Consider the following 24,134-nt stretch of genomic DNA (forward strand, 5'->3'; position numbering starts at 1 on the left):
AATATTAAATATAATAATACTTGTGTGCATCATATTAAATACAACACTTATACATATGATTCTCATGTATTTCATAGAGCACCATGAAATTTCAAACACTTTTTATTACTTCCACAAACTTCAAAGAAATATTTCACATTTTGAGACTGTATATCTATCTATCTATCTATCTATCTATCTATCTATCTATCTATCTATCTATCTATCTATCTATCTATCTTTCTAGATAGCTAAATTATTTAACTGAATAAAGCCTGTGTATTTTATCAGTGGTGCTGCAGTTTTTCATTTGTTGGACATGTTCATTCAGTTTTACATTTGAACAATATCGCTGGAACAGACGGTGGTTACTCTGTGTTTCTATTACATAGCCACGGAGGGAGTTTTATGTGGTTTGTGTTCATTTTATTATTCTAGTACCGACTGAAACAATTTAGTATTCAGGAATAATGAGCCCAGCAGATCATAAGCTGAAAATGTCAGGGACCACAGGAGTGAACAGCCAGATTTGCCTCTCTTCTGGACCCATGTTAGTACTTGTTTTTGTGCCCACACAGTTTTGGAGGTACAATATTCGACATTGTTCCTGGGGTCCTAGACATCTACTGCTTACAATCGTCTGGTCTCTTTATTCCTGGAATATGTTTGAGTGTGTGTGTGTGTGTGTGTGTGTGTGTGTGTGTGTGTGTGTGTGTGTGTGTGTGTGTCTGTGTGTGTGTGTGTGTGTGTGTGTGTGTGTGTGTGTGTGTGTTTAATAGACCAGTAGACAATTATGCACAGGTTGTAAGCAGGGACTCTATATGGTATAGATTATATGCAGGTATCCAAAGAGCAACATTAAGAAAATCAATTACAATTCTACATAACTATAGTAAAACAAGAGTCCATATTTCACTTAGCTCTCACGTAAACTTTCTTGATTTCATGATTTATGTAATTTTCATTAACAACATTCACATCAGCACGATCGTACAGTGTAAAAGCAGTGTGATAAACATGCATTATTAAGTATTGTACATGGAAACATGACCGTTGAAACATTTCCTGATAAGATCAAGCTATTACTTTGTTTTTATGGGAGTGAGTACATTTACTGTATGAATAAACTGGCAGTAGTGAACAAAAAAAAATTCAAGATCATGCAGTGACATTTGGACATAAAACATATTCGCCATACCAGACCTTTTAAGGCAATCATGCCATTGGACACTTATCTGGCTTGTTACATTTGCATGGAATAAAGGATATTATTTGGGTGGTGGAGATTGACCATAACACAAGGTTTACCTTTTATCATGCTGGCAGATGACCTTAACTAATTTTAAGAGTGAAACCTCAAGTGGTCACCTTCTGTTCCTATAATGCTAAGAAGGGTCAATGTATGTTTAACTTATTAACAGAATTTTACAGAACTATGACTGTACCATGAATTCCATGGCAAACACTGTTTTCACAAATGAGATAAAATAAAAATTAAATAAAAATAAAGTAAAACAAGGTAAATGGGGCAGTGATATTTTATAATACTAAAAAAGAGTAGAGAGGCACAGCTACTTATGCACAGGCAGGGCAAAAAGTTTCTAAGTTTGCATATTTCACCTTTTGTGAGTGTTTTAAGTTGATGTAGATTATCACAAAGTAAACTAAAAGAGATAAATGATTTTCCTTAAGAAATATTTAGTACTCTGTAACAGGAGCGGCCTTAGGTCAACTGGTGCCCTAGGCAAAAGGGCTCCACTGTGCCCCCCCATGACACCAGCTGGTGCCCCCATCCTGGTCTACCTACACCAGATAAATACTGGAAAAGTGCCCCTGCTACAGTGGCACCCTAGGCGGCCGCCTAGTTGGCCTATGCCTAAGGCCGGCTATGCTCTGTAACCATAATAAAGAGGCTGTTGCAACAGTGTACCTTTCGACAGATTCCAAGCTTATTTCTTGAGTACTTTTGAGTATTTTTAATCCATTTTCTGATTATGGGTCCCTCCTGTTGGTGTTAATCCTGTCAGCCACTTAATGCATTTTTATTCTCTGTAAGCTTGTAACTTATATGATCTAGTTACTGCTTGAAATTTATGTACTGTTGTTAACGTTTACTTCTAAGAGTTCATGACAATATTAATATTATCAGAAGGTAATTGGCAAATCCTATTTGTGGTAAACCAGATAATTACAGTTCACCCCTCTCTCTCCCTCTCCCTCTGTCTCACTCACTCTCTTTTCTTTGTTTGTTTCAACTTGACTTTATTACTGGAAGAACCCATGCCTTACAGCAATTCAAGAATTACATATTTTTTTTCACAATATAACATGCTGATGGATTTCAAGTTTTTTTTAGTGACGGTATGCTCTCTTTGTTTGGCATAATTTGTTGTAAAACTATAATGTTACAAAACATAAGAGTACTTCAGTGCTGAAAAATCACAACATAACTCAATGTCTGTGGAGAAAAGGAACTGTTAAAAAATCAAATCTGCAAAGAGATACAAATCTCCATTGTTGCAGGTTCTGGAACATGTATGTGCCTTCTCTGGATATGGATACCAAAAGAAACCACACACAAAGGAACTTTTTAAAAAAATCAGATCTTCAAACAGGCACAAACATCCATTGTTTCAGGTTCTGGATCATGTGCTCATCTCTGCTGAGGTCTTCATATACTAAGAATAAAATGTGTACTGACAGAAACCAAACATGCACACACACATGTGCGCGCGCACACACACACACACACACACACACACACACACACACACACACACACACACACACACACACACACACACACACACACTCATTCATAGTACTCATTTTTAAACACAGAGGTTTTACAGCAATTTCTAACCCTTATTACTCAGTTAAACATTTCATTCATTTGTTTGGCTTCTGTTATATATTGTCATTTTTTTCTAAAATATAGTCCACATGTGTTAAGGAACTGTATGTTTGTATTGCAGAAGTTTTTCCCATGGGCAGTGTGTTTACTTTCTGATCTCACAAAATTTAGGAAGAATCCCCCCAGCCCCAAGCATTATGTAGTGCATACCTGCTTAATGCAGCACACACTTATTTGAAATAAGGCAGAACATTAAAAGCACCATATAAGGAAAAAAAAAAAATCTGAAAAACACATCTGAGTTTACACTTTAGCACATTTCTTTCTTTCATGATTTGATCCACCTTTGCACATTCTTTTTTGGCATTCACAATACTAGCATTTTGCCTGTTATTACATTTCAAAGAATGGCCGATGTTGCTGAAAGTTTTAGTGTTGTATGTTTTTCTTTTTCTTACAGATATGCTTGGTCATAAATGGACAGATAACTTTTTGACATTCCCAGCACTTTCCAACAGGGTGGAACACCTTTGTATCATTTTCACAGACTTGACAGTATCCCATACTTCCCTTAGCACGTGCATCTCCATTTGCTTGATGTTTAATCAGTTGTCTTAAGCATTGCTTGGTCTCATTAGCTTTGCAGTAGGCGATGTCGATGACGGTGATCCTCTTTGGATCCCAGACACAGTCTTCTTCTCGTCCGGACCTTATGGAGGAGATGTTGCTGTTGGGAGGCACCCAAGCAGTGTCATAACCATGTTGATGCCAGGTTTTCTGAAGGGGGTGATTATCAGTGTTAATTTTCTTTACAGTTCCTACTCGTACTTTAAGCTTAAAAACCACTCGAACATCATCACTTGCATTAAGAGGATAATTCATTGCTTTACTGATATTCCTACTGATATAGACACCAGCTCCTAAAAGCCCATCAGCTGATGGTTTGAAACCATTTTGAATTATTGCTTTAGCATTATTTATATGACTTCCATGGAACATTGTATAGGAGTTGTCTCGTTTCGGCTCCTGACCATGTCTTAGCTTTCTTTTACCATCCAGAAATGTACCCCATCCAGCAAATGTGACAGACATTTCAGGTTCCTATAATAAAACAAATAAAAAAATAGTTCTTTTCAGATATTTAACAAAAGAAGTTATGTGCGTGGTATTAAACATACTATAGAAAAACTTCATATCATGGCCATACTATTTGTTATGGTTAACTCTGATATTGTCATCTACAGCCAACTGTTGTACTGATATGAGCTGTAAGTCAAGGAGAACACCTGTCCATTTAAAATCTAGATCTTTGCAGACTGGTTATGTGGCACAGAGGGATAAAGCCCTGTCTCTGACCCAGGTGACTGGAGTTCAAATACCAGCCATGAAACTGGAGGAGCCTGGCAAGGAGGGAGAGTAGTGAAGGAGCATAGCCTGCTCACCTCTCTCAGGGGGAGTGTGGAGTTTGACCACATCCAGAGGCACACAGGGAGATATCATCTTGCTGATGGTGAATGGAGAGACCACCACTCATGCTGCAGGGGGATGAGGAGGAGAGATGTATGGATCAAATGCCCCTTGGTTAAGTGAGGGGGTCACCCTCTCCAGTCAACACACTACACTTCCCCACCATACTGCCCTACCTAGTGTGACTTGTTAGGGGCTGGGGAAAATTAACAAAACATGTGAACCATCCTGACAACTGCCTGGATGATGTTCCCTCTGTTTCAGCTTTCAGCCAATAGAGAATGAGTGGGCTCACAAACTGAGAAAGTGTCTGATTGCCTCTCCTATTTATTATTCAAATTTCTGGTAAGCATTATGTATCTTGATGTGTGCACCATTTATTAGTGGTATCACCTTGTCACACAGCCTAGTATAAATCTTTCTGAAGGACTAATATTGAGTTACAAATAACCCCAAATAGGGACAAGCAGCCTCAGGCAGCATTTTTCCTCAAGTGTGATCAAATCAGCATTCCTATTTTATTTCCTAAATGGTACAACCATGAACATAAATGTATGGGGGAAGGGGATAAAACAGACAAGAGTAAAACATGGCACAATGTCCTAAATTTCTCTTTATTTATGCATCAGGACCAGTTCTAAAATTTATGTGTGAAAAAATGATCATATTATTAAAGGAAAATCGATTCCTGATGAATGTATTGTGTATGACCTGATTTGTATTATGCATATAATTTAACTCTGCTATTCTTTCATGCAAACTGTTTGAGACTGATATTGTTTTCAAATATTCAGTTTTGTTCTTAATGAATCTTTGATCAAAATTACTACAGTATTTGGTTTATGGCAATGCATTTAATGCAACTTAAAGAGACAGGAAGGTCAGTATATGTATATAGTCAAAAACACAGCTAATTGTCACTGGTGTCATTGATTTTCCTGTCAGTAAACATATGTCAGATAAATTCACATATATAATAGAGAGATGCCATATCTCTACCTAAAAAAGTTGTATATTATAAGCAAACTAAAATTAATTAATTCAACAATACAGTGTTGCAGGGAGCCAGTGCTTACCTTGGCATATCATGGCAGGAAGACATGGAGATTCATCCTGAACAGGACAAGCCATTGCAGGACACAGACACATGCATGCATGTATGCATGTACACACACACACACACACACACACACACACACACACACACACACACACACACACACACACACACACACACAGACACACACACACACACAGTTTAGATGACTGCCAGTTCACTTACAATACATCTTTGAGATATGGGAATAAAGTCGATCAACCATAGTAAACCCACATGGACACAATGAGGGTGCGCTAGCTCTGTACTCAAGACATCACAGCCATGAACGCAAGTGGAAACCAAGTGTTGTGAACCAGTACCTCTAACTGCTGTACCAATTTGCTTGCTAATGGTAACCAAATTCTTAAAGAAAGGTAGGGTGAGCATGCTGAGGATGTGAAAACACTTCAATCCAGTCTACTGATACATCCCATATGAGCTTAAAATCTTTGTTTCACACTCCTGAACTTTATTGCTCATCAGCCATTACTAACATGTTTCTAGCTGTTTCTTCACTGTATTCTTTTAAGAAATGTAATGATATCAGTGCCATATATTTAATATGTGCTATAATATTGCCTTAGCTGTCATTTCAATTGCAGTTTTTCCAGTGAGTGTGCTTAAAGAATATGTTAATCTAAATGTTTTACTGTTTTTCATCTACTACATTACTGCTTTATCATAGTCAGTAACTTTCTGTTCAACTCAAAATCAGAGAGCGTTTTTGAGTATCAGTACTTTAAACATACTAGTTTATGTAGTGCATAAATCACTAAATTAGTTTTTCTAGGTACAGTAACAGTAAGCATTCTTAAAGCATCTTAACTAGCATAAAGATATAGTATCTCATGAAGTCAGCAAAGCCCCCTAAAATGCTTCATACTGCGGTCTCTGCCATCCGTAGCCCCTTACTTATTATAACCAAATTCCAAGGTTCCTGTATCTTGGAAAATGAATATTTCTCCAATTCCAGCAACTGCTTTCAAACAAATCAGTATCAGTCTGCTGAACTGCATCTTTTTAACTGGCTGAATTGTATCCTCAAGGCATTTAGTGTGAAGAAAAAGGCAGCTGGAAGGGATGCAGTGTGCAAAACACTAACCTGCGGTTCACAAGCAGGCATCTTATTGTACTTTAAGTTAGTTCTTGTAGTGGTTTTGTAACTACTTAATTGATGTGCTGATGTTTTTAATCCTAATTTGATGTTAACTGATTTTAATTAGCATTTAGCTTTGTTATTTAGACTGAGTGCTTGACTTTGTATTTTGAGATCTGATGAAGCGTGGTTACTCCACGTGAAAGCGCTTATTCTTTTGGTTTTATTCTTCGAATAAACTGGGTTTTATAGCTTTGGTAGTCCTACAGTGTTTCTTTTGTTCAACTAGTGTTACGAACTGTAAGGGATGCAGTGTGCAGAATGCTAACAAATGTTTCACAAATTGGCATTTTACTGTACTAGTGTTAACAGCTGGTAGGGATGCAGTGTGCAGAACGCTAACCTATGGTTCACAAATAGGCATCTTACTGTACTAGTGTTAAAAGCTGGAAGGGATGCAGTGTGTAGAACGCTAACCTATGGTTCACAAATAGACATCTTATTGTACTAGTGTTAACTTTAAGGGATGCAGTGTGCAGAATGCTAACCTATGGTTCACAAATAGGCATCTTACTGTACTAGTGTTAAATTAAGTTGGATAATTTGTAGTCTAAGGATCCCTGATGAGTATAGAATCATTCACTGATGATATATTCTAGTTCAGTCTCACTGCTGCTAACCAACTAAAATGGCACTGCACCCCCAAATTATTTATTCCAACCCCCAAACTGCCACTTTTGGGAAAAAAGTAACTTCTGAAGCAAAACCAAGCTAGTGGTGATGAGGGATAAAGTACTGACTGCAGCTCAACCAACCTGAGTACAGTTAGTGGCTTGGACACCTGACAGCACAGGATAGGAGGAAGGAGTGTGCCCATTGTGTAGGGTAGGTTCTGATCACTCTGCCATCGCTCCCCAGAATGACCATTGTTTGGGGGGGGTGGACAAAGTCATTGGACATGGGTTGGTGCAAAGACAACATTAGCATAGCCACCCAAGCTGATGACAATTGCACTCTATAGTTGTGCAAGGAATAATGACACAATTTGCTAAAAAACATAGGGGTCGCTATAGTGATGTAGGTCCCCATGTCACAACCCTAGGAGAGAGTATTGGGGCATTCATATTAAATATTTTCATTACCTGGATGAGATTAAGAAAACCAAACACCTCCACTGTTTGCCTACAGGGCCTCTCTGGATGACACTCACATTATGGGATCTGTGTGAGGATTTACCAGTACCACTAGTGAAGGAATGGGTTCAAGTCTGCAAGGGAGGGGGGTTCAATGGTCAGTAAGGTGGGGGAAGTACATAGGAAAATAAAGGCCAACTTCACTGCTGCAAATAATTTAATTTTGGAGAATTGGGCACATTGAATTCTGCTTCATTGCATATAGTTGTGACCACAAGTATAGAGATTACTGGGCACTGATAAAGTATTACAGTGTATGTTAGCTACTTCCCTCATACCTCTTACTCAAGCAGTTGCTGACTTCCTTAATGAAAATACAGATACATTACCACATACACACTGCTGCTGACAAAATGGCATTTACATAATTACATGATTTATAGTTCCTAGTACCTACCATTATTAAAGTCAATTGTGGATCATATTTTGTCAATAGCTCAAACCAGCAGATTGTTTTGAATGAAACAGTGGTTTTGAGACTGGAAATGGTTTTGCTCATGAAAGTACAGTTGGATATGAAGGCACAAAGGGAATCATACTAGCTAACAAAATGTACTTTCAGTGTGTCTGATGCTCAGTATAGTGTACACTTAGCTTTAATGTAGGAAAGATGAGAAGGCTTTGGGTTCTGTCCTAATACCAAGCACTTGGATTCTTGTTCCATTAAAGCCACTAAACTGAGGTATGTTAGTGTGGTGCTGTACAACTGATGTACTATCCATCAGAGGAGATTTTACTTGTGGATTGTCTTCAATAAATATATCTTTGGATATACACTATTTTTGCCTTATTCGAGTAAGCCTGCACGCTACTTTTTAAACCTAGCTGGGACGGTGAGTTGACCGTCTTGTTTTATCAGTTCTGGTGTTGCTGGTTGTGTTCGAATATTTACGATGTTTAGCAGAACTGCAGTTTCAATTTAAACAGTGAGAACCAGAGATAATTAAGCATTTTGATCTTGGACATTCAACTCATCAGCACTGCCTTATGCTCTGCAAGTAAGTAGGATTTTAGCACCATGTTTTCTCTTAGGAATAATTAGGAATTAGAAGGTTTTAGACTAAGTGTTTTTCTGTATTCATATCAGACCTTTCCTACTGTATTGTTTTAAGTATTTCTCTGTGATCTCTGAACTCTTGAATAGAACTGTGGTGTAGTAGTATTGTCTTGTGTTTTTAGTATTTATTATTAAAGTGACCCCTAACCGGGAAAAGCCAAAAGACAACAACATTATTAAATATTTTTAAACCCTTTTCAACTGTGGCTGGTTTATGTAGAGATAAGTTAAGCTCTAGAATACATTGCATATTTATAGCGTTTATTGTACAAAGCCACTCTAATAAGCCTTAAGACTGTCTAGTCATACTTACCAATTGGATAATAATATTGCACAGTAATAATTGGACACCCTTTTAAGGGCCTTTGGGTAGCTGATAATTATTAGCTGGTGGTGGTAGGAATTACTACTGTATAGTCTGGGTATAGGGACACAGCTGGATAATCTGTGTCAGCCTTTCCCAGGAGTGTCTGTGAAGTTGTATAAATACTTATTTCTAAGTGTGTGTGTGTGTCAGCTACTTGGTCAGGGACATGAAGCACTGGTTGAACAGAGAGGGTACTGGGGGTTAGCTTGCCAGCTAGGCTGAGATCTGAACCCTATAGCTATGCCAGTGGGGAGTCTTATTGGGGACCTGGAGAGCAAGGGAGCAACCAGCACCAGACTGACTGTGACCTCTGTGTGCTCTTAAGGGAAATTGCACTTTACTGTGTGTATTTGTTATTCTTTCCTCATATATGAGATGCCCTCTCTGGTGTTATTGGTGAGGATTGAGGCTCCTTGATTTCTGGGCCAGGGCACGGGCATCACATATTAATTGGTGGCAGTGGTGGGATATCCTCACATATTAATTGGTTTGCAGTGATGGGATCCACTTCACATATTAATTGTTTGGCAGTGGTGGGATATCCACATCACATATTAATTAGTTGGCAAATACTAATTGGCTTGTAATGGTGTGGGTAGAGTGAATCCTGTAACTTATGTGCAGTGATCTCTGAAGGTGTTTTGTACTCTAAAACAGCCATGCAGTGAATATTCAGAGTTCAGATCACAATTGTTTTATATCTTTTGTTAGCTTAGTTAGTTAGGGTGAGCAGGCAGCATGTCAGCAGAGGAGAATGGAAAGCTGACAAGGAGCCAGCTGGTGGAGATGTGCCAGGCTAGGGGACTGGTGCATGGAAACCTGACTAAGGCAGACTTGATTGCAGCCTTGGTTACAGCTGCATCAGAAAACAGCATCCAGGAGGACAATCAGACTGGCAGTGGAGATACAATATCCCTGGAGAACAGACAGTTCTACCTTTCTGCAGAGGACTTAAAAATCCAGCTGGAGCTAAAGAGACTTGAATTGGAGGTCAGGCGTTTGGAGATAGAAGCTAAAGAAAAGGAGCATCAGAGGAGGCATGAGAGGGAAATGCTGACTCTTCGCTAGAGTCATGGAGGTAATAGGGAAGGGAGTAACTGCACCCCAAAAGGACAACAGGTCAGTAAATTTATTCCACAATTTAAAGAGGGGGATAATTTTGATAGTTTCATTCATATGTTTGAGAGGGTATGCAAACAGTATAGTGTTGACCAAAGGCTCTTGGTATGGTTCCTGACCCCCTTAATCCATGGGAAAGCTGTAACTTTTTTGTCAAAAATGCCTGATGCTGGCTGTTTTGATCATACTGCTGTAAAAAATGTCTTTTAGAATGTTTTAAGCTAACACCTGAAATGTATAGGAAAAAGTTTTGTGACCATAGACGCAAGACAGATGAAAGTGTGTGGGAATATGTTGCTGAACTGAGCACTTATTTTCATAGCTGGGTTAGTGGATGCCAGGTCACCACTTTTGAAGGGCTGGCAGACCTTTTGGTGAGGGAACAAGCCCTTAGCACTTTGCCTGAGGACATGAGGATCTGGTTAGCTGATAGATAATGTGCTACTTCAGATGAGTTGGGGAAGAAGGGAGACCTATATCTGGCAAGCAAGGCAGCCCTACACAGGAAGGGGACCCCCAATACTGCTCATGGGTCTAAAGGAACCCATGGTGGGCAGCACAGACTGCCCCAACAGGATCTGCCAGTAGCAGGGGAAACCACTTGTCCAGGTACATCTCCACGACCTAGGGTTAAATTTATTGAATGCAACCAGTGGAGCCATGTGGCATACTGATGTCCACAGAGGCAGGGCGAGGAACCAAAGGTGAGGGAGCCAGTAAGTGGGAAATACAAATTGCCAATAGTAGGTCGTCTTGAGACAACTGGGGTACTAAACTACCATCCTGCAGATGTCCTGAGAGGGAAGGATTTGGGTAAGGCAGTACCATGTACTTATGCAGTTACATGTGGTCAGGCTAGGAGACAAGCATGAGGGTCTGGTAGCCTGGGGAGACCCAGACAGACTGCATACTTGCGGCCAGGACTGGCAAGGTGGTTACTTCAGGGAGTGAGCTATGCTGCAGCAGTGAGACTGAAGGTGAGCCACAGCTGCTTGTGGGTACCGATGGTTCCTTGCACAGAGTGACTGCAAAGGTAGAGGTGAGTAGTAGTACCCAGGCTGACAGTGAGGCACCACTGTCAGAGGATGCCAGACTTCCTGTGGAAGGGGAGCTGGGAAGGATTACAAGGAAATAGTTGAGACAGGCTCAGCTCTCAGACCCTACATTGCAAGGCCTGAGGTAGGTAGCTAGGGAGGCCCCTGATTCTCAAGGAATGGGGGAATCTGTGTACTGGGACAAAGGGTTACTATACAGAGAGTTGACCCCTGAGGGAGGGCTAGAAGGTGATAGAGTACAGCAGTTGGTAGTTCCTAGAGCTTACCGTCTGGCACTTCTAGCCATAGCCCATGATATTCCCTTTGCAGGTCATATGGGCATAAAACGTACAAAGAGACGTATTATGCAAAACTTCTATTGGCCTGGAATTTCTGGAGATGTAACAGGGTACTGCAGGACATGTGAGCAGTGCCAAAAGGTAGACAAGGCAAGAGACAAGGTGAGAGCTCCTTTGATGCCTTTGCCTGGGATTGAGGAGCAAATTCAGAGGGTAGCTATGGATATTGTGGGTCCTCTGAGTACCCCAAGTTCCACAGGGAAGAAGTATATCCTAGTGGTAGTGGATTATGCTACATGATACCCTGAGGCAGTGGCTTTGTCCTCCATTGAGGCAGAGAAGGTGGCAAATGCTTTGTTAGAGATTTTCAGCAGGGTAGGTTTCCTAAAGGAAATACTGTCTGACAGAAGTGCCAATTTCATGTCAGACCTGTTGGCTTGTCTGTGGAAGTCCTGTGAGGTGAAGCACATGAAGACCACCCCCTAACATCCCCAGACTAATGGTCTTGTTGAGAGGTTAAACTCTACCATCAAGTCCATGCTACAGGCATTTGCAGAGCAGTTTAAGAGTGTGTAGGACAAATATTTGCCCCATCTGTTGTTTGCTTACAGGGAGGTTCCCAAGGTGTCCACAGGTTTTTCACCCTTTGAGTTGCTGTATGGGCATAGGGTGAGGGGACCTCTAGATTTAATTTGAGATGAGTGGGAAGGTGAGTGTGAGTCTCACAAGGAGTCTGTTGTGGCATATGTCTTAAACCTTAGGATAAGGCTCAGGGAACTCATGGGCTTGGCCCAAGAAAACCTGGCAGAAGCCCAACAACAGAAAAAGGTGTGGTATGACAGGAATGCTCGAGCTAGAAAGTATGCTGTAGGGCAGCAGGTAATGGTCCTCATTCCTGTCAGACACAACAAGCTGCAAACAGCTTGGAATGGACCCTACAAGGCGGTAAGAAAGGTAAGTGATGTTAACTACATGGTGGAACTGCTAAGCAGATGGCAGGGGCACAAACTGTACCATGCTAACATGAATGATGAAACCGTACCATGATAGGGTGGCCCTTGTGCTGAGCATTTACAGTGGATTGCAGGAGGAGTCTGAGGGAGATCTGGGAACTGATCTCCTCAGTGAGGCTCTGGCTGATACCTCAGTGGAAGGGGTAGCAATATCCCAGCAGCTATCTCCTATCCAGGTTTGAGAAATCCGAGCAGTGTTGCAGGAATTTGGGGACATGTTCACTGAGAAACCAGGGTGCACCCACCTGGTGCAGTACCATAGGTTCATAGGTTCATAGGTTCATAGGTTCATAGGTTCATAGGTTGGTACTAGGTTATCGGCCCTACGGCCTATACAAGCCTAGCCATAACAATTCACTGGATATTTTTTCTCACAATATTTACTTCCCTGGACCCCTGTCTAGCAGGATGACTGACATGATCCCCAAGGTGAATTTCTTATCTCCCATCCAATCATCAAGGTTCCTTTTGAAGAGGGCCAAGGAGGCGCTCTGCTTGACATGCATAGGTAGTCTATTCCAGAGTATGGGGAGTCTCTGGGTCAGGAACCTATCCCTCCAGCATGTTTTGTTCATTGTGATGACAGGGTTTACACCCCTGGAGCGTGTGGCTCTGAGGGATTGGGATTTCTTTAAATGGAGCATGTCCAACAGCTCAGGGTTTGACATGGCCTTGTATGTTAAGCATAGATCACCTCTGAGTAGACGATATGCCACAGAGTATAGCTGGAGTTTTTTTAGACGGTCAGCATATGGTATCTATTTTAGGCCTGTTATTCTTTTAGTGAGGTATTTCTGCAGCCTTTCCAGCTGTTGCAGATGTCTTGTATGGTACATACCAAATGGGGAGTTATACTCTATAATGGGTCTAATGAGTGATGAGTACAGTGGGACAATGACCTCCTTTTTCCTGGATGAAAAGCCCTTAGTGATGAGGTGTGCCACATAGAAGGATTTCCTGACTGTTGTGGCGATGTGGTTATCGAAGGTGAGACCACTGTCCACCTGTGTTCCTAAGTCTCTCATCACACGTTCTGTGTTTAGTCTACTGCCACCTATGTGGTAATTCATGGGTACATGGTTTTTCCCCAAAGGGGATAACTATACATTTCTTGACATTAAGCTTGATACCATGGCTCTGGCACCAAGCATCTGTTTCTGTAAGGCCTTTTGGTAGAATATCCACATCATTTGGGGATTCAATAATGGCTCCCAGTTTGCAGTCATCTGCGAACTTTGTTAGCCAGAGTCCCTTAGTGATGGCCTGTACTTTTTAGAAGAAGATGCCAAACAGTAAAGTACCCTGAGGTACTCCACTTGTCACTTGTTTGGAGCTGGATTTGGAGTCGGCTACTTTTACAGTCTGGGTTCTGTCAGTAAGCCATTTGGCAACCCATCAAGTGACGTAGGGATTTATGCCCAACTTAGTAAGTTTATCTGATTCCAGAGTGGGGGATGGTGTTGAAGGCCTTGGAGAGGTCCAGATAGGCTTTGTGGATCACCTTACCCTCATCCACAGCTCTGAAGACTGATTCGAAGAAATCAGTCAGGTTCAGGAGACAAGATTGGCCCTTCACGAACCCAAACTGGGTGGGGTCCAGTGTTTGAAGGTTGCCAATGTCTTTGTTTATAAGTTCCATGATAATGCACTCCATGCCCTTGCAGATCAGGTTCATCAGACTGATGGGACGGTAGTTCCTGGGATCCAAGGTGGATCCCCCCTTGTGGAGTGGGATAACTGTAGCTGTGTGCCACTTAGTGGGCACGAAGCCTGAGGTGAGGCTATGATTAAACGTGGCACTTAGGTGAGGTGCCAGTTCATTTTGTAGTTCATGTAGTACACAGCCCAGGATATCATCTGGTCCCATGGATGCTGTACTCTTAGCTTTGGAGAGTGCAGTTTCTACGTGTGTGGCTATGATTACCAAAATTTGGCAATGTTTTGGTATTGAGATGGCCCCCTGGTGGGACAATGGATTAGTTGATCCAGGGTGTTGGAATCACCCAGTATTAGGGTGTTTGGTTATATCTTAATATTTTCCAGTATGTTTAGAAAGGTGTAGTGAGACTCTTGGGGTATGGTGGGGGATCTGTAGCAAGCAACAATTTGGATTACAGTCTTACCTAGTGTTAGTTGCACCTGGAGAATTTCAGATGCATTGTGTTGGGCAACTAGCCTGGAGGTGTGAATATCCTTGGTAAATATGGACACTCCTCCACCTTTAGTGTTTCGGTCCTGGTTTGGTGGCCGAAAAGTGTGGTAAGAGTTGTAGCCTGGTATTGCAGGGGTGCTCTCTGAAGCATTGAACCAGGTCTCAGTTACTGCACAGATATCGATGTTCTCCATTTTTTAGATGTGCCTCGAGAGAGTGCATTTTGAAGTTTAGACTTCTAGCATTGAGTAGCATTACCTTCAGATTTTGCATGCTTGTATCTGTTATGGTGGTGGTTTTGTCCTTTGAACCTTGCCTAAAAACAGGCACTATAGGGGTGGCAAAAGCTTTAGCCAGTGACCTGAATTCCAGAGGTGACAGGTGCAGATCATCCCTGGCAAAGCATCGTGGTTTGTCGATCATGTCTTCCCAGGCAGACAGATACTGGATCCCCTTTGAATGACACCAGTAGCTTAGCCAACTGTTGTAGTCAATCATTTTGTCCTTATACTGTGGTATCATTCTGGGCAAAGGTAGGATGCTACTCAGGGCTAGGGTCATACCTGCCTGGGCCACATGATCCGAGAGCTCTTCCATGTCTCTTTTCATGTAGTCCAGGGAGGTATGTCTCAAGTCATTCACTCCAACAAGGACAATGACAGAGTCATATTTGTACATGTTATGGAGTGACTTGAGAGCACGCGTTATGTGATGGATCCTGGCACCTGACAGGCAGCTGACTGTAATTTTTTCCTTGTTCAGCCTGGTGAGTGGGACATCAGTGTGCCTGACTATAGAGTCACCTATGACTAAAGTGTTGGGTACATTGTCTTGCCTTAGGGGCTGTAGTTGGGTGGCACACTGGTGTTGTGAGCTATGTGCCACTTTGGTTGTGACTGGTGTTTGCATTTCAGCTTCAGAAGTCCTTGTTGCTTGGTCAGGTTAATGTTAAGGGCCTCCACATATGTGGGTTTAGTGTTGCTATGTGTGGATGTTGATGGTGTGGGTTTTGAAGGGCTATGTGTTGCTTGGAGTATAGTGCAGGTGTTAACCTTCTCCTCTTGACTGTCTAGCACACTCTTGGCTGGAGAGAGCTTTACAGGTGGATACATGACCCAAAAGGCCTACTAGGCAGGCCCCTTATAGGGTGGCTGAGAGAGTCAAACAGACTTTGAGGGAGGAGGTACAGAAGATGTTGGCACTAGGGGTGATTCAAGAGTCCAACAGTCCCTGGGCCTCCCCAGTGATGTTGGTGACAAAGAAGGATGGCAGCACCAGGTTCTGTTTGGACTACAGGAAATTAAATAGTCACACAGAGTCGGATGCTTACCTCATGCTTAAGACAGATGAGGCCCTAGAGCAGCGGGATCAGGCTAAGTATCTGACAACCATGGATCTTACCAAGGGTTACTGGCAGATGCCCTTGATTCCCAGTGCTAGAAAGAAGTCAGCCTTTGTGACTCCTTTTGGCTTGTATGAGCTCACAAAGATGCCCTTTGGGATGAAGAATGCCCCAGTAACTTTTCAGAGGCTGGTAGATAATATCCTAGCAGGAGCAGGAGAGTTTGCCCTTGCTTACCTAGATGATATTGTCATCTACAGCCATTCCTGGGCAGAGCACCTTCAGCATGTCAGGGAGGTGCTGGGCAGACTACAGAGGGCAGGGTTGACCATTAAGCTGAGCAAATGTCAGGTGGGTATGGCAGGGGTCTCTTACCTAGGACATAGAGTGGGGAGTGGGGAAATAAGGTCAGAACCTGCCAAAGTGGAAGCCATTCAGGCATGGTCTGCACCTGTTACTAAAAAGCAGGTGAGGGCATTTTTAGGGACTGCAGGGTACTACAGAAAGTTTGTCCCCAGTTGCAGTACCATAGCTGCTCCCCTCACAGACCTGACAGGGAAGAATAGACCAGATAAGGTAGTGTGGACTCCAGCATGTGAGCAGGCATTCCAGAAGCTTAAAGAAGGACCCCCTGTGTTAGCCAGTCCAGATTACAGCAAATAATTACTTGTGCAGGTGGATGCTTTGAACCATGGGGTGGGGGCTGTACTTAGCCAGATTTCTTTGGAGGGGGAAGAGCACCCAGTGGTTTATCTCAGTCATAGGGTCCAACCCAGGGAGGAATGCTATGCAGCTGTAGAAAGGGAATGTCTAGCCATAGTGTGGGCACTGCAGAAACTTCAGCCTTATCTGTATGGAAGGAAATTCACTGTTATGACAGATCCCAACCCTCTAACATAGTTAAACAGAGCCAGTCAGCAAAAGGCCAAGTTGCTAAGATGGAGCCTGGGGTTGCAAGCATATGATATGTCAGTGCAGCACCGCAGTGGGTGTAGCAATGCCAGTGCAGATGGGCTCTCAAGACAGGGAATGGGGTGAGGTACACACAGATAGATCTAACCCTCTCAAGCGGCATTTCTCAAGGGGCACTTGAAAACCTAGCCTGAGTTCTTCGGGGAGGGGGGTGTGAAGACTGGTAGAGATGGGTGAAGGCTGCCAGCCTAGTCAAATAGAATTTGGCACATAATTCTATCATTTGTAAATACTGTGAAATGTTGAAATGCTGACTTGCTTCTTAAATGAAAGAATATGTGTGAAATGTTGAACTTAAAACAATGTGACAACATTGCCCTCTGCTGTAAAAAAAGCTAAGTCAAGCATTTCTTGTTGGTCCTTTGAAATTAAAATTAATTCATGACTGCCTTTGAAGTTTACAAGTCGGCTCCAGTCCGGCTAGATGAAGGCTTCCTGCCTATTGTTTTAAGGCTAAAGTTAATGACCAGAATTTACATGTGGAATGTCCTTTATTGCTCTAAGTGTAAAAGAATGTAAATGCAGGTTCTATGTGGCCTGGGAACCAGGAAGGTGTAAAAGATGATGTAATGTTTAGCAGAACTGCTGTTTCAATTTAAACAGTGAGAACAAGAGATTATTAAGCATTTTGATCTTGGACATTCAACTCACCAGCATTGCCTTATGGTCTCTGTGTAAGTAGGATTTTAGCACTGTGTTTTCTCTTAGGAATAGTTAGGAATTAGAAGGTTTAGACTAAGTGTTTTTCTGTATTCATATCAGACCTTTCCTACTGTATTGTTTTAAGTATTTCTCTGTGATCTCTGAACTCTTGAATAGCACTGTGGTGCAGTAGTATTGTCTTGTGTTTTTAGTATTTATTATTAAATATTTTTAAACCCTTTTCAACTGTGGCTGGTTTATGTAGAGATAAGTTAAGCTCTTGAGTACTTTGCATATGGATAGAGTTTATTGTAAAAAGCCACTCTAATAAGCCTTAAAACTGTTTAGTCACACTTACCAAATGGATAATAATATTGCGCAATAATAATTGGACACCCTTTTAAGGGCCTTTGGGTAGCTGATAATTATTAGCTGGTGGTGGCAGGAATTACTACCATATAGTCTGGGTATAGGGACACAGCTGGAGAATCTGTCAGCCTTTCCCAGGAGTGTCTGTGAAGTAAGTGTGTGTGTGTGTCAGCTACTTGGGCAGGGACATGAAGCACTGGTTGGACAGAGAGGATACTGGGGGTTAGCTTGCCAGCCAGCCTGAGATCTGGACCCTATAGCTGTGCCAGTGGGGAGTCTTATTGGAGACCTGGAGAGCAAGGGAGCAACCAGCCCCAGACTGACTGTGATCTCTGTGTGCTCTTAAGGGAAATTGCACTTTGCTGTGTGTATTTGTTATCCTTTCCTCATATATGAGACACCCTCTCTGGTGTTAGTGGTGAGGATTGAGGCTTCTTGATTGTTGGGCCAGGGCATGGGCATCACACCCCTCACTGTCTATAAGTGATCACCATTGATTTACAAGTTGTCATCAAGGGATTGCAATTACAATTATTAATAGAAGGCTTGTAAACTGTCTGTAAACAGGACAGATCACAATCACTTAATTGACAGTTTTTAAGCTGTCAAACCTTTCTTCAAATGTTAGGCACAACCTCCAAGTTGTTACCCAGATCAGATGGTATGTCTTTCCCACTGCATACATTGAAGTCTACTGCCATAAAATGTGCCTACATTGTCTCCACAAACTTCTTTGGGACCTCTGTTCCTGGTCTAGTCTTCTTTTTTCCTTTAATATACCCCATTCATCGCTGCACGCTATTTTAGCACTTCTTTATTTTTAATGCTTGTTTCCCTACAGAGAAAAGTACTCTACAACCTGTATATAAATATTAAGCTCAATGGGTGTTAAAACTTATAGTTCAAGAAACACATTTGAAATAATCCAGATTCACCTCATCATTACATACATTTCTGTTTAAAGTATCATTTATTCATTTTTTCCAGATCTGGTAAGTATACTGATCAAAAATCTTTCATACTAGATCTACGACAGTAAAATGAGAGCACATCTTAAATGGCTGCAATATTGCTATGTAACACTTTTCTATAGAAGAACAGGATGTAACTGTAGTATAAATGAGCAAGATAGTTATCATTTTGACTTAACAATCAGTAAGTTCTCTCTTTCTCAGTTACGTGCACACACACACACACACACACACACACACACACACACACACACACACACACACACACACACACACACACAAACACTTCAGTGTCCAAAGTTGGATAAAATAACCATAGCAGTATTTTCTGAAAACCATTGCCTCTTCAACACTATAATAACTCATATTTGGATATCCCTTGTAGACAAGTTGGCTGAAAGTGTCATGGTCTTATATAATCATTAACTAATTCATATAGGAGTTTGGGACAGGAAAGATAGCTGGGTTTACAAGACCCAGGATAAAAACGTGCCCAATCCTGGTAGGCGCACAGGTGCCAGGACTGGAAACAATGACAGTGTAGAATCCTCAAAATATGGAAATATTTCTACAATGAGGTTAGGCCGAGCACAGGGGGAGGATGGGCCACCTCTGTTGTAGAAGGAAGTAGCAGTCCACAAAAACACAAAAAATGACATACCAAAGAAGAGCCATAAAGATGGCAGAATGGACTGTTTTGGCTAAGAAAGAAATGATGTATTATTATTATTATTATTATGCAAAAATCCCAGAATTTCCAGACACAAGATACATAAAAAGATTAAGAGAGAAATTAGAGGAAAGAAAAATACTTCCACGTGAAAAACTGTCAGATGCCTCAAATAAAAAATTGTGTTCATTAATACAACAGATTTGTGAAAAACAGTATATAGACCAAGAACCTTTGATCTGTTTGGAAAAAGAAGCATCTGAGAAAGTGTGGAAATACAAACAACAAAACCCTAGAGATTTTTGAAAAGTATATCAAAGAAATATGGACATGGGAAGAAAGAGAGATTTTATGTGGTCCAATATTTATGCAAAGGTGAAAGCCAATTTATTAATATAAAGAAGTCAGCCCCAAAAGTATTCAAAGAGAAATACAGGCAAAAGCTTCCAGATATGGAAAATTTCTCAAGAAAAAAATAATATCACAGAGGGAATGTAAAAAATAAGATTACGCGGTAGTGGTGCTGCGGTAGCATTGTCGCCTCACAGCAAGATGTTGTCGCATTCAATTTCTCAGCTAGAGCGTCTTCTGTGTGGAGGCATGCATGAATGGGCATGCCTTCGTTGAAGGTTGTGCATCAGGGCTGGTAACTTGGCATGTAAAAATCCACTACCAAAACATTAGCGGACTGGAGTTCCGCTGTGGTGACCCCTAACCGGGATAAGCCGAAAGACACAACAATGACAACAAGTAAAGTAGAAGTTAAAAAACAGAAGTTGAAGTTATGGATTGCCTGCAAAGTGAAGGCCTTGGTGTAGGAGGACTAACACCGGATAAATCATAGCATAATGGAACCAGTCCCCAAAGTAAGGAGAACCAGGAAGATCAGGAGACATCTGAAGAAGAAATATGCAAATGGGAAAGAAAAAGAGATTTAATATGGTGTAACATCTGTGCAAAGGAGAAAGCAAAACTAATCAATACAAAAAGAGCAGCACCAAAGATATTTGAAGAGAAATACAGGCAAAGGAATCCTGACATGGAAAACTTTACAATACAAAAAATAAGAAGACAAAGAGGAAAAGTAGAAAAGCAGGTTAGTAATGGAGAAGTTAAAGAAATAGAAACTGAGGAGTACCTGTGAGGTGAAGGATTCAGTGTAGAAAATCTAATTCAGAAAGTACCACAACAGGATACAGCAATGGACATCCAAATTAAGGGGAAACCAGTGGAATGGGAAGAAGCAATTGGTTAGGTGCCATATGGAGATATTTTGGAGCCTTCCACAGGAAACTAGTATAAATGTTCACTTGAAGCTGGACAGCAAAGGAAGGAACAGGAAACTGTGGATACTCCGACACAGTTAATGTTGAGGAGTGATAGGCTAGTGAGTTCCCATATGACAAAGCAACAGATGGCACAAGATGAAATTGAAGAGAATGTGCCACAGGAAGATGCTATAGAACTTTCTGTAGAATGTATACAGGAAATGGAAAACAAAAAATGTGCCCTCAGTTTAGAAGAAAATGAGCTAAGAGAAGAGTTGCTTAATTTAACAGAGATAGATAGACATAATAAGATCAATGAAAGAAACAGATTGCAGAAGGTTAATAAAACCCCAAAATGAAGAAGTTTGATAAAACAGTGAAAGAAACAGATTGCAGAAGGTTAGGAAAACCCAAAAAGTAAGAAGTTTGGTAAAACAAATGAACACAGTAATTAGGACTGTCCATAGAGATCCATGCAATATAACAGAAGTAAACAGACTATATTAGTGTGCAGCTAAATTAATAACTGATAAAGTTCTACCACAAGAACACAGGGTAGTGAGGGAAAGAAAGGGGAGACATTGAATACCATCATGGAATTATTGAATAGAGAAAACTATAAAGCAATTAAGACAAGAAGTGTCACTGTTAGAAGAGTATAGAAGTGGGAACAGATCAACAAATATATTTAGAAAGATAGATGTGATAAAAGTAATGCAGAGTATTAGAACAGATTAGGATCTATCATGCACTATCACAAATAACAAACTAAAAATCTCATCACAGGTGGAAAAACATAGAAGATACACAGATAAATATAAAGGAAAAGTACAAAATAAGCAATTTATTGATGACCCAAAAATGTTTTATAGATAACTGGGAAACAAGGTAAAAGGAATTGAAAGACCACCAAAAAAAAGAAGAATAGATCAATTTTGAAGAAGTATTTATGAAGATCCTGTGGAACATAACAAAGATGCTAAATTGATAGAAGAAGTAAAAGAAAGAATAAAAAGTTTAAAGGTACAGGATATGAAATGGGATGAAGTAACAGCCAGAGAGATTGAAACAAAGTTAAGAAAAACCTCTAATTGGAAAACCCCAGGCCCAGATGCAGTACCTAACTTCTAGTTAAAAGTATTAACATATTTGCAGGAAGATTTAGCCACGAGTAAGAACTATTTATATGCACATCCCAAACAGACACCAACCTTGCTAACAACACAAAAAACAATGCTCCTACTTAAGAGTGAACTTGCAAGCTATCCTAAAAATTATAGACCAATAACTTGCCTTCCGATGACGTATAAACTATACACTGGAATTGATGCTGACAGAGTTTATAGTCATTTAGAAGAAAATTCAATTATGGCAAAAGAACAAAAGGGCAAAAAAAGAAAGCCATATGGAACAAGGGATCATTTGTTGTTAAATAAAGTCCTAGTGGAGATCTGTAAAAAGGGGATGAATCTAAGTATAGTATGGATTGACTACAAAAAAGCATTTGATAATATACCACATTCATGAATAAAAGAGTGCTTAAAAACATATAATATACACACTACACTGATCAACTACATTACAGTGACCATGAAACAGTGGCAGAACACTGTGCAATTAAGCCATGATAAAGGACAAATTATTATCCCAGGGATAACAATCCAAAGGGGGTTATTCCAGCATGACTCCCTGTCACTGCTGCTATTCTGCCTTGCCCTTAACCCATTAGGCTGTCCACTTAACAACTTAGGCCATGGATATAACTTGGCTCCAAGAAAACAACAAAGTGTAAAGACTTCTCATCTTCTCTTTTTCAATGATTTAAAACTGTATATCTCATCATCTCATCAGATGAGGAACTGAAAGCATTAACTGCAAGTTGTCAAAACTTTTTCAGATGATATAAGAATGTCATTTGGTCTTGATAAATGTGCAAAAGCAAGCTTTAAAGCAGGAAAACTGTAACACCAGGAAAACATCAGTATGGGATGAGAATGTGATATAAAAGAACTTGAGCAAGAGGGAGTGTATAGATATTTGGGAATTGATGAAGGATCAACAACAAAACATGAATAAATGTGGATAAAACTTAGTAAGGAATACTTTAGAAGACTTAAATTAATCCTGAAAACAGCATTGACATATAGGAACAAAATTCAAGCTATAAACCAATTTGCTCTTCCTATCCTAACTTACAGTTTTGGAGTGACTGACTGGCCCCAAAATTTATTGGATAGATTGGACAGGAAAACAAGAAGGATGATTCATGCACACCAAATGATTTATAAAAATCAGTGCATACCAAGATTATATATTTCCAGTTCCAAAGGAGGGATGGGCCTCCTTGAAATTGATTACATGTATAGATCTGCAATAGTGGGACTGCACACATATCTGCTGACCACACAAGACCCAAACATAGTGAAAGTTTTGAAACATGAGGAAAATAAATCTAAGATGACTTCGCTGCTTAGCCTATCAGAAGCATATCAGAGTGAAGCAGGCATGGAAATCAAACCAGAAGTGGATAGAAATCAGGCAGCAACTGAATGTTCCAAGAAACAAACAAAAGAACATAAGGTGAAGAACCAGATAAGAAGGCAAGAAATGTGAAAAATAAATAAATATAGTTGCAAGTATAGAAAACTTCTAGAAGAACCTCATGTTGATCAGGATCGAATGCAGGAATGGTTAAGGAGGGGCGAATTCAAACCAAGACATGAAAGATTATTATTGGTGGCCCAAGAAAGTGGGCTACGTACACGGTGGTTTACAAAATCCATTGAACATGTGGGAGAAACAGACAAGTGTAGGTTTTGTAAAGCAAGATTGTTAAGAGTTGCACACCTCGTTGCCGGTTGTGGCATACTAATGGCAGAAGGACTGTATAGTATAAGGCATAATAATGTGGCAAGACAGTTGCACTGGGGATTGTGCAAACATTATGGTATTAAAGTGGCTGAAAAACACTGGAAACATGATCCACAAAGCATCATAGAAAGTGATGAAGTCTACAACACATGGGATTACCCATTACCAACAGTTCAAAAGATCGATGCTAGAAAACCGGATATGGTGGTCCATGAAAAGAAGACAAAAGCAGCATTGATCATTGAAATCCCCACACCCAGTGACTACAATGTCTTGCATACAGAGAGACATAAAGTCATA

At 40.7% G+C, this 24,134-nt stretch overlaps 1 protein-coding gene across 1 annotated transcript in view; it reads right to left on the minus strand.

The window, feature by feature from the left end:
• Nucleotides 1-2,635: 2,635 nt before the first annotated feature.
• The window catches only part of LOC122809569, a 48,368-nt gene continuing 26,869 nt past the window's right edge, over nt 2,636-24,134 (minus strand). The window contains exon 2 of the mRNA XM_044081162.1: nt 2,636-3,934. Within this exon, the coding sequence (XP_043937097.1) occupies nt 3,263-3,925 (663 nt within the window). The 5' untranslated portion in view covers nt 3,926-3,934 and the 3' untranslated portion in view covers nt 2,636-3,262. The remainder of the gene's footprint in view (nt 3,935-24,134) is intronic.

Source organism: Protopterus annectens, chromosome 8.part0 (assembly GCF_019279795.1).
Source record: "Protopterus annectens isolate FY-2018-M chromosome 8.part0, PAN1.0, whole genome shotgun sequence".
Classification (NCBI taxonomy): Eukaryota; Metazoa; Chordata; order Ceratodontiformes; family Protopteridae; genus Protopterus; species Protopterus annectens.